We start from the raw sequence: 14660 nt of genomic DNA, 5'->3' as shown, positions 1-14660 counted from the left end.
TATTGTTCAGCAAAATGTGGAGAATGGTCCATACTATCACTGTAGCAATAAATGGCTTCTAAACACCTAAGAAATTATCATATTCTTTACAAATTACCGGCTTAATGATATAGATGTCGCCATATCCCTGCCGTTGAGGCATCAAGTTTTCTTGACCTTTTATACATTTTTATGGCGTCGATATACTTCACCGCGCACCCTTCAAAGCTTGCTGCGAAGCTTGCTACAGATTCTGAGATGTATTTATTTTTATCACATCAAAGATAGCCTGACACTGCTTTCGTGCTCTTATTGTTTCCAGTAACGCGCGCTGTTATTCTTTCGATATTGAATCACAGGGAGCCGCCACGCGGCAGCGTACTGTAATGCTAGCACGCAAAGCGTGTTTCATCCCTCGACTATGAAGGACTGGGGCAGAAGCGCCGTCTCCGATAGCATAATAGCTCCTGGGGTCATCAAACTTACAAACTGAGCGAGGATGTTGTCTTCCTTCCGGATATTGGCAAGCAAGGGGGTGAAAACTCATGGAAGATCGACTTGCAGCGCTGACACTCACATACCCCTACGTTAACATCTAATCATAACTCGTGTCGAGCATGAAGTCAGATAGGTAAAATATCTTTGAGAATATTGGCCGTACATACAGAGACATGTTGTGCAATGGATATAGCGGCGGTCTGTTTGATTGAGGATTGAGTTTTGGATTCTCATATGCAGGACGGAGTGAGGTGGGGAGGCCTTTGCTTCTTTTTACTATGAGATTAGCAGGAGGTACTATTGGTGTCGCTTGGACTCTCTTGCATTATTGGGTAGCAGGTAATGCATGTTCAGAAAAGCACCAGCTGCCGTCCCACTCAGCGTTATATATAAGCTATTGTCAATTGGGTTATCGGGTGTGACTGCCAGTATTTATAGTACGATGCTATTACCATAATGTAGTCGAAAGGTGTACTTTGTTGAACTGGATAAATGAATGAAGACTTGACGGTGAAGCAGTAAGAAGTACTTGGAATGCGCTCGATAGACAAGATCCTAATTGATAGCGAGTTCCCCTTGATGTAGTAACTCAAGAAAACCAAAATGTAAGTACTTCATAGCAGAACTCGCTAGTTGACAATATATATTTTTAACATGGGCAATGCACTACTAGTTGGATGGTCCGTCGAATATCTATTTATAGCTTAGTTTGCTGCGACTGCAGTATCCTGCAGTGCTTCTAGTATACACGCGTCGACGGTTATCGCCAGTCGATTCAAGTGAGACAAAAGGCCACTGCGAGAAAGCCACCCGCCATCTATATTTTAGAGTAAGTATGGCATTGGACGAATCCCTCCAAAAAGTAGAGTAAGAAAGATACTTCACCCGCTAACGCCTCCTGGGCCCTTGGCGCAGGTCATCCGGGCTCCACCGCCCAACCTCGGATTCCCCAGAGCTCCAGCTTGCCGTCCATTCCTCCCCGATATTATTGTCTTCTTTTTGACTGTTAAACCTGCCCGCCATCTTTCAATATAACATACCCTCACTCATCATAAGGCATCGCTACCATCTGCACGATGCGCCCCAAGTCATCAAAACCCACCAGTGATGAGCTGCTCGCTCAATTTGACGACCTGGGTGTCGACTCTGCCCCCGAACAGCAGCCCTCCAAGGCGGCTCCCAAACCCACTACCGCACAGTCCGAGCAGGACATCCTCGCAGAACTGGACAGTCTAGCTACTCAACGCCCCAGCAGTGGCCCAGGCACCCCGCGCGTGTCTACAAACGAACCAAGACCTACCATCAAGTCGCCCAAACCGGCTGCAACAGCCACAACCCCCTCCACCGGCCGTTCTAGTGAAGAGAAACAGGCGCCTCGTAAGTCGGAAGAGAGCACCAGAGCATCCGCTACAGAGAAGAAGGCTGCAGATGCGCCGAAGCCGGAGACTGAGAAGCCAGAGGCCCAGGAGAAACCTGCCTCGAGCGGTGGTGGCGGTGGATGGTGGGGTGGTATCTTTGCAACCGCCAGCGCTGCCATGAAGCAGGCTGAGGCAGCGGTCAAGGAGATCCAGCAGAATGAAGAGGCTCAGAAGTGGGCACAGCAAATCCAGGGCAATGTGGGAGCTCTCAAGGATTTAGGTATGTATTCTCGAGACAGACTTGTTTCGTTCTGAATGGCCGCTAACGACAAACCACCAGGTGGGGAGCTGCGCAACATGGCTATTCCTACGTTTACATCTTTCATCCACACGCTCGCCCCTCCCATCTCGTCCCATGAACGTCTTCAAATCCACGTAACACATGATTTGTCTGGCTACCCCAGCATCGACCCTCTGGTGTACGCGGTGTTCTCGCGCGTGATGGCGCAGGTCGAAGGCGGGGATCTCCTTGTCATCCAGCGGGGTCAGGAGTCAGCCCCGAAGCGCGGACTGGATATCGGCGGCGCCCAGTTCTCTGGCCCGGGCTGGCATGATGGCCCATGGTGGCGCACCGTGACGCCCGGCAGCCCTCGCACTCTGTCGGCCATCCGAGGCACAGTCGAGGCCACCAAGCTTGCGCGGGCCAGCGCCGAAGCCTACGCTACCGAGTACTTCTCGGCCAAGGGCGGCGTCGAAGCGGCTGCAAAACAAGCTACCCAAGATCTGAGCGAGACCAACCCGGTCCGCAGCAGCGACATCTTCCTCGCGATCCAGGCCATCAGCCAGACCACCTCCACCGAACTCTTCCAGGCGGGTCCCACAACCGACCAAGCCACCCCAGCAGGTGTTGTCGACGTGCCCGAAGCCGCCGAGGAAGAAGTCGTCTTTGCACTGTACCTCCACGACCCTATCCACGGCATCGCCTTCCACACGCTCTCCCAGGCCATCCCTCAGAAATGGATCGACTGGCTTGAGACCCCCGCTATTCCAGTGGAAGACCCTGAGTCCGAAGACGCCAGTGTCCCCCGTACCACCATCCCCGACGACATCGCCGACATTATCGAGAGCGGCGGCGTCGACCCCCGAGAATGGGCAGCCGAGTGGATCGAGGAGAGCCTGTCCCTGGCTGCGGGGCTGGTTGCACAACGCTACGTGGCGCGGAGAATGGGCGTCGGCGAGGGCGGACCGGCCAAGGGCAAGATGCGTGCTGAGCAGGCATCCGTGGTGGACAGTGGCGCAGGCGAGGCCGCACGCGCGATTTAGAGTTAGGTTGATGTGGTGGATACGTCGATCAATCCTGTTCTTATTCCTTATCGTATTTGCGTCTTTTTCTTTCATCTTGTCTGCCTTCTTGGGGCGTTTGTCAACCCCTTCACATGACCACATGATAACGATATGACTTCCCCCCTCCCCTTACACTTTCCACCCCCACATATTCTTATCTTCGTTCTATTGAGCCATGACATGACAGCTTTTCCATATTCGCGCCATCTGCGGCGTCCTTAATACCATATACATACAGACACAGACAATACCTCGAACTAAACCCGTATCCACTCAGTCCCATGTACATATGACAGACACATGATAAAACAAACAAATACAACCATCGCAGTCTACGCCATCTACTACACGTGCCCACATCAAAACTTCAAATATGTTCAAAATAGCAATCATATTGTATTCCAGATTTTCTGGGAACATAAGTAGTAACAAACACAACCTTTGCGGGTATCTAAGGTAGTAAGTAGTAAACCAGATAGTAACAAGCAGACAAGACACATAAGTCTCCTTATCACATCATCTTCAATCTACAAGGTCGTTATTCCATTCCGTTTTGCGTTACGCACACGCACACGCACTCGCATCATGCCCGAATCGAATTAATTCAATCCAGATGCAGCAATTGCCCTTCCAGGCCAGGAACATGCCAGAAGTTAGCGCGGAGGGCGGTGACACTACACATTATGATTAGCATTATCATTTAGAAAGAGTTTCCAAACAAGCAGGAACACAAAAAGGAAAAGGAGGGGTAACTAACCTAGTACAGCCACTCAAAACCGTATGAGCATCCGTCCCCTCCGGACTCTCTTGCAACGCCCTCTTCATATCAGACAACTCGGCCGCCCAGGCAAAGTTACGTTTCTTCAAACCGCCACCCTCACTCTTCGGGGTGACTGTCTTCGTGGTACTACCATTCGTGAGCTGCTGCTCCTCCTCCTCCTCCTCCCCATTAGCAGCAGCAGCAGCAGCAGCAGCATGTCCATTGACTCCACCAACAGGCGCGGCCTTCCCAGAGACCTCCGAATACAAGTACCCCCTCGCCCAGTAATACGGGTAAGTGCGAGTCCACAAGACAGGACGGGACTCGACGTCCAGGCGCATGGGCACATTCACATTATACAGCTCGACCTGGTCATCCCAGTTCTGGATGAGATGGTTAACGACTCTGGTAGCGAGACGAGCCGCAGCGTGGATGATATCTAGGGGCTGTTCATCTTTGCTGCCGAAGGAGATGGCGATGCCGCGTTTCCCGCATGTAGCCGCTTCCAGGGCGCCGCCGACGGTGCCGGAGGAGAGGTTGTAGATGGTGGAGGCGTTGCGGCCGTGATTGGGGCCGGAGATGACGAGGTCGATGGGGCCACGGTCGGGGAAGAGGTTGTGGAGGCCGAGTTGGACGCAGCTGGCTGGGGTGCCGTTGGTGATTATCACCCAGTCGTCGTTGTTGGCATTGTTGGTGGTAGTGGGATCTTGTTGGAAGCATTCATCCCATGTGCCATCACCGCGAAAGGCAGCGGGTGGGACATAGGTGGCTGTGAGTGAGGCTTCGATTAGATGGGCTTTGCCGATCCAGGAGCGGGAGGCGGCGGGAATGGCCACGGAGATGCGGTGGCCGGCGGACTCGAGTGCCGTCACTAGTGGCTCGATGTATGGGGAGAGGCGTCTGGACGGCGGACCGTCATCGTTGACCACCTGATTATTTTGTTTTTGTGTTAGTGTGTGTGTGTGTGTGCGTGTGTGTTTAGCTAATTGAGACTAGTCATGTAGCTTTCGTGCTCCGTATACAGAGGGAGGGTAGACAGGTAGGTAGGTAGGTAGGTAGGGAACATGGGGGTTGGCAAAGAAGCGGTGACATTGGGCAGCACATGTAAAGTTCAATTGATAATGACAAGGAAGGAAGATGTTAAAAAAGCAAAAGCAAAAGCAAAAGCAAAAAAAAAACATACCAATATATGCATGATGAAGGAAGATCTAGTAGATGTTTTTGACTCGTGTTGGGCAATAAGAGAAGAATAATGGTATATTCTTTTTCTTTCTCTTTTCTGGAATCGGATTGGATTGGATTGGATTGGATTGATTGAATTTGATGCTTCGGACTTTTGAAACCGGAATTTACAAAAGCAGCGACCTAATATTTCCCAATTTTTCTTCTTTTCTTCTCAGATTCCCACATACACACTCTCTCTCACACACGCACGCGCGTTGCACTCTTTTTCGCTCTTCTCCGATGGGAAAAAAGTGGATGGATCCGCACTGGGATTATTTTGGGGCTCGGGGCTCGGACTCGGGTTCAGGGTTCAAGTTGCAGTTTGTTATTGCAGTGATAGTGTATTATGATATATGATAATTGCTTCTCCAGATCAACATCTGGCAGCTGTTCCTTCCCCCCGGTATTTATAGGAAAGGTTTAGCTGGGTAATCGTTGAGCCCGACAGCCATTTTCGATCACCGTTTACCCCGACCTCGAAGAGAAACCGGGGAGAATCTGGCCTCCATCTCCAAATCGGTCACGGTGAAGCTGTTGCGCTGCGGGGGGGCGTTGCTCTGAAGACGTCAACTGTGGTTGCGAGCCTCCGTTATGACGGTGACCGGACAGGTATGGAACAGTGATTGATCTATGAAATAGAAAGGATTAGACACGTAATATTACCGTATGTAACAGAACGGGACGGGGACCAGCCGAGGGACGCCGAAAAGAGGCTGCGGTGAGGAAAAGCAAAGCCTGCGATTAAGTCACACCTCGTGGGGATTTCAAGAAGACGAATCGGACCATCCAGAACGGGTGCATTTCCAAGGAGGGAATTCGCCCGGCCTAAGAACTCGGCAGTGAGACGGTCAGCTGAGGAGAAAAAGAGGAAGTGATTCCGGGTTATTGTTTAGATAATAGATTGATTTCCGTCAAGTAGATCTTTGAAGAATAGTATCCCCGTCGCATGTCAATAGTAGGGCACTCATCGGGGCCTCCCTGTATGAAACGACACTATGTCGGTCATGGCTTTAAACTACTACGAACTAGCCAGATGTCTAGTAGGATAAAAGGGTGATCCGAGCATGATGGAAAATACCCCGTAGAGTAAGGCACCAGAAGGTGCAGGCAAGGTGACTGACTATGGGGCTCGGAGCAAAAAGCAAAGAAGGAGAAAAAGGAAACAAGGGAATCTCATCAGGCGGCACACGTTCAATGCAACACAACGATTGCCTCAGATATCCTAGATTAGACTACAATAAGGTAGACGGCAGAAGACCAGATAAATCCGACAAGGAGATTGTGGTCACCAATCAGTCGGGATACCAAGGGAATGCTACTCTTCCGTACATATGCACTGAAGACCCCTAGTGTCTGCATACTTCTTCACGTAGGGGACATTAAGACACACACACACACACATATTTACTTAGATCCTGGCATCATTGTACCATGTAGTGCTGTTGGCTTATCTACGGAGGGGTTTGAACTCTTCGGGGTAAAAGAGGTCATGTGTGTATGCATATTCTTAGGTAAGATGATCATACTGATCGATTAATTATTGCACATCACTCATGAATAATCGGTAGAACAATTATCACGACACTCATCTAGTAATACTAACTAACTAACTGCCTATCTATCCACACAAAAGTCCAGAATGGCACACGGGTGTGTGCGGCTATTGCAGGCTTAGAGTGGTCCCGTGCCCTACTGATTATTAGTGATTATTGTTGGTTGTTTAGGTTTTCTTTGCTCTTGTCTTTTAAAAATTTTTTCTTTTTTTTTCTTTCGCAGACCCTGATGGGGCCACACTATGAATTTTTATATGCGAATCCTGAACGGGAAATGCAAACCCACATCCACTTCCCAACCAGCCATGGACAGGCTTCTAGAATAAGAATCAGGACTACTGTGCTAGGGCGCAGGACCACACACGCTGATTGCTCAGGAGCGCCTTATTCTTAGTTGGAAAAGCAACCACGGTCCCATCCCACCGGCGCCAAGTTGCCAATCATTCCTCTCGGCGGGTCTGTTCTATCCACGCTTTGCTCCATGGCGTTGTGGTTACTCCGTGGTAGCCGCGAGTCAAACAGCCCCTCTGACCACCGGCACCTGGACCGACCTTTTCTAGCAATAATATCGATCCATCCGCGGAGGACAGCCTCCCGTAGTCGGTTTCAACGGAAATGATTTTCTCGCGTAATCCTCGACTGTCATATTGGGCCATAAACGCTATCACTCACCAACCAGGATTGGGGTGGTTCAGTAGTGTGTGTGTGTGTGTGTGTGTGTGTGTATGTATGTATGCACCTTGCACTGGCTTAATGGCTGCAAGTGGTCGTTGTGTCTGTCGGTCTTCCTTGTTCATTGTAGGTTGCAGTAGTTTCAGGCGCGAGGGGACGATCCACGGCTTGACCCCTCTTTTGTACCGCGTTGTGTTTGTAGGGAGGACCCCTGAGGATCAAACTCCGACAGCCATGAATAGATAGAGAGGGTGTACGTACTAGTAGTTGTGTGGTTTCCCCTCATCATGGTCAGGGATAGACGCTGGACCAGCTGCAAGATATATTAAGATTAACATACGGTAGAACGAGTCAAGTGGCAGGCAGCTGCCATCATCGATGAGTGAACGAGGCCGCGGAGGAGGAACCCAGCTCGTGCGTATGCGGACCTGGTCAGTGCGGAACTTATCAGAGGAATTAGTAGAATTAGTAGAATAAATTCAAGTATGTTTTAATGCAAGCAGCACCTCGGAGGCCGATCGTCGCAAAATCTTTGGTGGGGAAGACCAAGCAGCGCCAACCCAGTCGGTCCAAGTCAGTCAGCCACGGACGCCGATTTTCTGCTCGCTTCGTCAGTCCAGCACTCGACTATCCATCTTCTCCCTTTCACTCCTGCTTCGTGCATCACTTTCATCATCTCCATCATCATCCCTGTCCGCTTATATATCTAGCGGTCCTTCCCCCTCTTTCCGATCACCACCACCTCCACCAACTACTACATAACTCCGAACCTCCGCCATAACCCACCCAAACCCACCGCCCGCTTCGGTTCCCAACAGACTCAGGAACGCGCCAAAGACCTGCTCCGGCTTCTCACAAAGGTCTTTCTTACATCACCATACCCCCTTCCATCTGCCCCCCTGTATGGACTGCGGGACGACTGGCACGGCTGCGGGCATCGACCCCAAGATTCTAGATAACTGGCAATCGGATACTTTTCCGATCTATTCCGCTTACGACCAACCGCTGGAGTGGGATGCGAGCCAGGACTCGAGTCCAGGCGATGCGGATGTCGTAGATCTGAGCAACCTTCGTGGTCCGCTGTCGCGGGACCAATCCACCGTCCCGGTGGTAGGTCATGCTGGCGATTATCGAGGTAGTGAGAGCAGGTGCGACTCGTCTCCATCTTCCCTAACCTTGGAGCTTCCCGCTGACAGGTAACCCCTTCCCCGTGCAGCAGCAAACATGGTGCCACTTCCCCCGGAAAGTTCAGCATCAACGACGGTCCTATCGAAGGCACCGTGAGTGGTACGATCAGCCCCAGGACGCTGCCCTCTTCCGCCGACGACAATTTCCAGCTGGATGAGTCATGGCCGCCATTCCAGCTATTCAACGCCATGACGGCTGGTCTTCCTATGGAGGCTCCTCTCATGTACCCGTACGCTAAGGAGCCTGCCTCCACCAACACGGTTATTGTAGAGGATACCGGAGAGTTGCCGCAGGGACAGGGCTTGTCCGATCTTCCTCCCGATCCGTTCCTCTCCTTCCAGAATATTCCCCAGGCATTCCCCTTCTCGACCGCTGAGACTTGGACGGCACCGACTGCGCCCGCTCCCACGGACAACCTGCCTAATCAGACCCCGGTATCTCTGTCGATGGGTCTGCAATCAACTGCCAAACGTCCAGGACACATCCGCGACTACCAGGGTTCGATGCGATCACTGGATTCTCGCTGGCTTGAAGGTCTGGAGTCTCAGCTGTCTTCCAACATGACATCGCCTGCATCCTTGTCGATCCCCCAGGACGCGACATTCTTCAAGGAGGAGAGAATTCAGAATGACGGCTTGCAATACAAATCGGAGAGTTCTTCGGTTTCTGGAGATTTTCCCAGCGTCTACGAACCGTACCCCGCTAGCAACGATGAGATCCCCGCTTTTGCCGATCGCCAACTCGAAGACAATGGACTCTGGAAAGATACACAGAAGGAGAGCACTTCTTCGGAGACATCTCAACCCCTACAAAATGCGACCGCCTTCATGGTCAGTGAAGATCCATCGGAGGCCTACTTCACGCCGGTCTCTGCAAGACCCAGAGCCTCGTCATCTGCGCAGAGGGCGCCCGCTCGGCCACAAGCTCTTGCACTTCAGACAGTGGCCACGGTCAGAAAGCGCAAGCAACGTAACTCAAGCGTGCATCTGGACCAGAACCTGCCCAAGCCTTTGCAGATCGTGCAGGAAGACGGCCAAGGAGGATCTATTGCTTCAGCAGATTTCATATCACCACCTCGGGGAGCGCGCCGCAAGGGCCCTCTGAGCATGGTCGGCAGGGCCAATGCTGGTCTGCGGCGAAAGAACAAGGACACCTGTGTCCAGTGTCGACTGAACAAGCGCAAGGTATGCACTCAGCCGATCTAATTCTAGATTTGCGTCTAACGAAATTGACAAAGTGTGATGGCAACGCCCCGTGCGATGCTTGCCGCCCTACGCTCCACGAGCAGCCATGCGCACGTGCCTGCTTTGCCAACATCGTCGAGTACGGTACATGTAACTATGTTTGTATGTTGCGATCTCTACATCACTAGTATTGGTCCTTGTTGCTAACGGACACCAGCTCAACGAGCCATCAACCATCCCACCACAGATGGTGCTAGACGCATCCGGATGGACATTCCTTCTGAGTTCGACCTCAATGATCTGATCACATTCCTCGGTGAGCGACAAGGTCGATTCAACATCCGTGCCAAGCAATCCTGGGGATCCCTCTATGTCCTTGACCTTGGGGAGACCTACAAGTTCCTCCGCGGACTTAGCGAGTACAATGGCAACTCCAAGTCCAACTTTCTCGACTTCATTGATCGGCGCATTGTCGAGTCGAAGGACAAGTCCAAGAACTGGCTCACATGCGTGAAAGACTGCGACCCGATGAACAATGTTTATGTAAGTGATCATTGATGTCTGCTTAATGCGAACCATTACTGACTTTGACTAGTCTTTACTCTCGCAATGGAACAACATGCCTAGCCGTGCTAGCTACAGCTTCGTTCCTCTTCAAGCCGGAGGCCAGGAGAGAACCATGGACATCAACAACCCTGAGGACCGTCGCGAAATTCTCCTTGCAGCACAGTTGTCTCGCATCATCTGCCGCATGCTCGAGGTGGAGGGATTCCGAAAGCTGGAGCGCGATTTCTACAACATCAAGTGGAAGCAGATCTCTCAAGAAACCCACCTGCGTTTCCTGAGCGAGCTCGGCCATATCCTGCTTACCCTCCGCTGGCGAGTCTCCTGGTGGCGGCGTCTCGGTGACGGCGGTCGCGAACCCGACCCCAGTAAGCAACATTACGTGGATCGGGTTGACTTACTCTGCCGGATTCTCTACGTCTACTACACCTGCGTTCTGGCCAAGCTGCCTTCCTGGTGCGCCGCCGATGTTCCCAAGGGCATCTGGAACACATATGCCGATGCCGAGAATGCCGTGTGGGATGACTTCCCAGTCGACCCTACCGACGAGGGATTCCAGAGGTGGATTGATCGCGGCCAAGAGCTGGTCGAGCAGTCCGGTGCCCCGACCTGTGTTGCGAAGCTAGGCAAGAACGCCTAGACGAGTCGACCTGGAGAAAACAACTCAAAAAAGACGGCGGATGGTATGATACTGAATTTGAGATACCCTTTGAAGCGATATAACTTTTGTCTCGTCTCCTCTACTTTTGCGTTATTATGAGTGATGATCCGTGTTAAATTCTCGTGGATATAATTATTATTTGGGCTGTGTATATGTCATTTCTCATACATAGTTTTAGATTTCATTTCATTTCGGTTCTATTTCAAATATAGACATGCAAAAACTTTGCAATAATGTGTAAAAGGGTATCGTATGTTCATTAATCATATACTGAACAGAATGAAGTAATAGTAACAGCAATAGCGACAATATCCACCCCCCACAAACCTCCTTCCCTCTATTTAATCACAGAATCCAAAAAATTATACCCTCCCTTCTCTATTTCTTCACATTCCCCTTAGTATCCTTCTTCTTATCCTTCTTTCCTCCCGCCAACAATTCCAAATGTCCCGCCTTCTCTGCAAGATTCTTCTCCGTCCGGGCCACCAATCCCGCCGTGAGTTTCTAAACACATATCCCCATGATTAGCATTACTGAAACACACACACATGCCAACTACCAAGAATAAATAACCGGAGGAGAAAAGTAAAAAAAATAAAATACCTTAGTCAACTTCTGTTGCTTAACCAACGTCGTCTTCTTAGGTGCGATTTGTCTCGGTCCGCGCTTGGGGCCGAGGGCTGAGGGACTGCACATTATTTCTCACAGAGGTTAGCTTGATAGTTTTTTTTAATCTTCTTTCTTCTAGCACCGTATGTGAGAGTCCACCAAAGTCCCCCCTTTCCCTCCCAAATATCAAGAATAGATAGGATAGACAATTGGATGAATGGATGGATGGATCGGTAGGTAAGTAGGTATTTTGACGTACCGCTTCACAAGATTCCCACTGTTGCCCGCGGGCTTCTTCTTGAGGGATCCTTGGACCATGGTTGCAATTTTATATTATATCTTTTTTTTATCCCCTTGAGTGAATGATATATTGAAGGAGAATAGGAGTAGCTGCCTGCAGCGATGGTTGTTGTATGTACGTATGTGAGGTGTGGTCGCAGTTCGGGGTCGGAGAAAAGAAAATTGCTTATCGGGAGGGCGGGCGGAGTTGTGGTTGCTGCTGGGGGGGGTGGGTAAGGTTGCTTATCGATATATCACGTGACTCAAACTAGCTTACTATGGACGGGAGTGCATAGTTGATAGTTAAGTAAGCTAAGCTTTGGGGATAAATTTTTATGTGTATGTAATATCTTTGGAGATTATGTGTGTGTGTGTGTGTGTGAAATTATGTTGATAGCGTTATGATCTGCATGTGCATGTGCATGTTGGATTGTTGGATCTTGTTTTGTCATCTGTTGGTATGGGAAAGGGGGGGCGCATGGGATGGGGTCGGATTCTTTGCAAGTTTCAGTCTGAGATGCGGATGCGGTGTAAGCCGTTGGTATGGATACATATGTAACAAAGAATTAATAGGGCGGAGATTTAGATTAGCTTGAAGATGAAGGGATGGAAGGGGAAATTGGCATCTTAGATTATCAGTCATTTGTCAGGATCGAAGGGTCCATTTAGATGAGACACTAGCGGGAGATCATTTACTATGTAGACTATCTATCCTACCTTTCTATGTGGAATGCCTTCTAAGGCTGATTTACGATATACTATCAAATGTTCATGGTTATTGCAGCTCTGGTATAATACAATGGCTCTTATTATTACCCTTGCTCATTAACTATGGGGGTATATTGTCATAAGTAAAGAGTTGACAAATCGAATCGAATCGCTGCAAACGTAAATACTCTCAACAACTCACTCACGCTCTTGCGCGTTCTTGTACATACAACTGTCTCAGCTAGGTACAAACCTCCATCACTTTACAGATTCCCTAAGATTGCTGGATTGCTGCTCCGCTTAGAAAGCAAGGACGGCAGCGACACCGACGGCGACGGCGCCGAGGCTGATGGCGTTGCGGTCAGCAGCACCGGTGAAGACGGGGGAGACGGAAGAGCTGCTGGCAGCAGGGGTGCCGGAGGGAGTGGCAGAGCCGCGGATGAGGCTGGCAGAGCCGGAGGCAGTGGGAGCAACGACGAAGCTGGAGGGCTTGTTGCCACCGACCACAGGGACGGAGGTGAAAGTGGGCTTAACGTCGGCAGTGGCGGTGGCAGTCTCAGGGCAGATAGTGCTGGTGATCTTGCTGATGATGACGCTGGTCTCGGAAGCATCAGAGCTCACAGCAGCGGCGGCAGTGGTGCTAGTAGCAGCGGCAACAGAGGAAGAAGAGGAGTAGGCAGGGTTGGAGATGCCGAACTGGACGGAGTACTGGTACTGGCCAGTGCCCTCGACAACGAGAAGGATGCCGTAGTGGGTGGTGTCAGGCTCGAGGGAGGTGCTGGGAGTCCAAGAGTAACTGCCAGAGTTGCTGATGTCTTCGACGATGGTCTGGATGGGGACAACGTTGGTGCTGGGGCCGCGGAGAAGGACCAGAGACACGCTACCCGAGGTAGTAGGGTCCCAGGTGATCTCGAAGGGCTTGCCAGCAGGAACAATCTGGTTCAATTCGGGAGTGAGGATGGCATTGCCGCTGGGGTCCTCAGAGTAGTCGGGCTGAGTGTAGGCAGAGGCCAGGGCCGCAAGGGCAGAGACGAGGGCAGTGGTGAAGAAACGCATTTTTTCGATTTCACTTTTGTGTCTTGTGTGTGATGTAAAGAATGATAGTAGGTAGGGGATATTGGAGAGTGTAATTCAAAGAGTGACTGGAAGTAAAACTTCGTGTATGTAGTGCAAAGGAGTGACTACCGTGGGAGAGGGCGAAAATGCGAGGGACGTCAAATCGTGAGAAGGGAAGGAGAGAAAGAGAAGGAGGAGGGGGGGGGAAAGGAACATTCAAGTATATGAATGATGGGGATGTGACAGGCGTAGGACAAGTCCCTTCACAGCCCCCCCTCTCAATTCCCCCCTATGGAGGGGATGACATTCACTACAACCTACCAGGCTCCAAGCCCAACATCGCCAAATCTGCGGCTCATTTCCCGGTGGGTCAAGGGAAATTATTCTTTCATTCAAATTGCTGATTGGGAACTTGCTCAGGAACAGCGTTCAAGACTACTGCTAGTTACCTACTATTGCATGGTTAGTCTAAGAGATGTCTGGTAAACTTTGAGAACGGTGGAATGTATGGGGCCTACCCTTCCTCGACTAAACCTTGCGAAATGAATAGGCGATGTCACCTCAAGCCAGTATGACTCTCTGACTGGCTTACACGGCGGTTTAGTCCGCTGTTAGTCCGCTTGGATCGCTCCCCTCCATCGTGGATATGCTCAAAGATACTCGGAGGCGTGGGCCACTCAGGGATTTAGATAAATTGAGACCGCAGATACGAGGGATGAGCGGGGGTTCATCTGCCAGGGCGCTAACAGCATAGTAATTTTAGGAGAGACATCGAATCAAGGCTCTGAGCGTGGGAGCCTAAGAGTAGTTGGGAGCCTGGGAGGAGGTATTTACTGAATGCTACCTGTGGGTAACAGTGTATATCCGCCTAAAACTAGGCTTGTTATTAGTACGGAGTAGAACAGACTAATGCCAACGGTACCATAATCCAGAGCGTAAAAGTAAGAGAACTAGCCACGATATCGGCAAAATGGTACCATTTGACTCAGAAGAGGGTCTCAGCTCTAAGCCGGCGAAGCCGTG

At 50.7% G+C, this 14660-nt stretch overlaps 5 protein-coding genes across 5 annotated transcripts; 2 read left to right on the top strand and 3 right to left on the bottom strand.

Annotated features, from left to right (window-relative positions):
* The first annotated feature begins 1386 nt into the window (after positions 1 to 1386).
* BO83DRAFT_378056 (DUF5427 domain-containing protein MTC1) lies at positions 1387 to 3578 on the top strand. The gene is made up of 2 exons (XM_025531157.1): positions 1387 to 2115; positions 2176 to 3578. The coding sequence occupies exons 1-2, from the start codon at positions 1554 to 1556 to the stop codon at positions 3156 to 3158; spliced, it is 1545 nt and encodes a 514-aa protein (XP_025388410.1). The 5' UTR covers positions 1387 to 1553; the 3' UTR covers positions 3159 to 3578.
* Positions 3579 to 3783: 205 nt separating this feature from the next.
* On the bottom strand, positions 3784 to 5134 carry BO83DRAFT_398402 (5'/3'-nucleotidase SurE; the record flags this gene model as incomplete). The annotated part of the gene is made up of 3 exons (XM_025533246.1): positions 3784 to 3853; positions 3937 to 4868; positions 5123 to 5134. The coding sequence occupies 3 exons, from the start codon at positions 5132 to 5134 to the stop codon at positions 3784 to 3786; spliced, it is 1014 nt and encodes a 337-aa protein (XP_025388409.1).
* A 2774-nt stretch (positions 5135 to 7908) lies between these two features.
* Positions 7909 to 11180, top strand: BO83DRAFT_378052 (uncharacterized protein). Its single transcript, XM_025531156.1, has 5 exons — positions 7909 to 8536; positions 8605 to 9760; positions 9814 to 9922; positions 9978 to 10303; positions 10356 to 11180. The coding sequence occupies exons 1-5, from the start codon at positions 8292 to 8294 to the stop codon at positions 10962 to 10964; spliced, it is 2445 nt and encodes an 814-aa protein (XP_025388408.1). The 5' UTR covers positions 7909 to 8291; the 3' UTR covers positions 10965 to 11180.
* A 69-nt stretch (positions 11181 to 11249) lies between these two features.
* BO83DRAFT_378051 (DUF2462 domain-containing protein) lies at positions 11250 to 12059 on the bottom strand. Its single transcript, XM_025531155.1, has 3 exons — positions 11854 to 12059; positions 11589 to 11673; positions 11250 to 11489 (listed from the first exon to the last, which is right to left on the bottom strand). The coding sequence occupies exons 1-3, from the start codon at positions 11910 to 11912 to the stop codon at positions 11364 to 11366; spliced, it is 270 nt and encodes an 89-aa protein (XP_025388407.1). The 5' UTR covers positions 11913 to 12059; the 3' UTR covers positions 11250 to 11363.
* A 743-nt stretch (positions 12060 to 12802) lies between these two features.
* On the bottom strand, positions 12803 to 13782 carry BO83DRAFT_21357 (GPI anchored serine-threonine rich protein). The gene has a single exon (XM_025526747.1). It carries the CDS (start codon positions 13635 to 13637, stop codon positions 12882 to 12884), a length of 756 nt encoding a protein of 251 aa, XP_025388406.1. The 5' UTR covers positions 13638 to 13782; the 3' UTR covers positions 12803 to 12881.
* Positions 13783 to 14660: the final 878 nt, after the last annotated feature.

This window comes from Aspergillus eucalypticola, assembly GCF_003184535.1.
Source record: "Aspergillus eucalypticola CBS 122712 chromosome Unknown BO83scaffold_11, whole genome shotgun sequence".
NCBI classification, from domain to species: Eukaryota; Fungi; Ascomycota; class Eurotiomycetes; order Eurotiales; family Aspergillaceae; genus Aspergillus; species Aspergillus eucalypticola.
Note: the sequence above shows the minus strand (reverse complement) of the source record. Positions and strands in the feature narration are given on the sequence as shown.

Excerpts from the sequence above, each read along its gene's own strand:
- BO83DRAFT_378056 (XM_025531157.1), top strand. The coding sequence starts at position 1,554 with ATGCGCCCCAAGTCATCAAAACCCACCAGTGATGAGCTGCTCGCTCAA. Across the intron at positions 2,116-2,175 it reads GGGAGCTCTCAAGGATTTAG|GTGGGGAGCTGCGCAACATG; the intron begins GTATGTATTCTC and ends ACAAACCACCAG.
- BO83DRAFT_378052 (XM_025531156.1), top strand. The coding sequence starts at position 8,292 with ATGGACTGCGGGACGACTGGCACGGCTGCGGGCATCGACCCCAAGATT. Across the intron at positions 9,761-9,813 it reads GTCGACTGAACAAGCGCAAG|TGTGATGGCAACGCCCCGTG; the intron begins GTATGCACTCAG and ends AAATTGACAAAG. Across the intron at positions 10,304-10,355 it reads ACCCGATGAACAATGTTTAT|TCTTTACTCTCGCAATGGAA; the intron begins GTAAGTGATCAT and ends GACTTTGACTAG.
- BO83DRAFT_378051 (XM_025531155.1), bottom strand. The coding sequence starts at position 11,912 with ATGGTCCAAGGATCCCTCAAGAAGAAGCCCGCGGGCAACAGTGGGAAT. Across the intron at positions 11,674-11,853 it reads AGTGGGAATCTTGTGAAGCG|TCCCTCAGCCCTCGGCCCCA; the intron begins GTACGTCAAAAT and ends AATAATGTGCAG. Across the intron at positions 11,490-11,588 it reads AGCAACAGAAGTTGACTAAG|AAACTCACGGCGGGATTGGT; the intron begins GTATTTTATTTT and ends ATATGTGTTTAG.
- BO83DRAFT_21357 (XM_025526747.1), bottom strand. The coding sequence starts at position 13,637 with ATGCGTTTCTTCACCACTGCCCTCGTCTCTGCCCTTGCGGCCCTGGCC.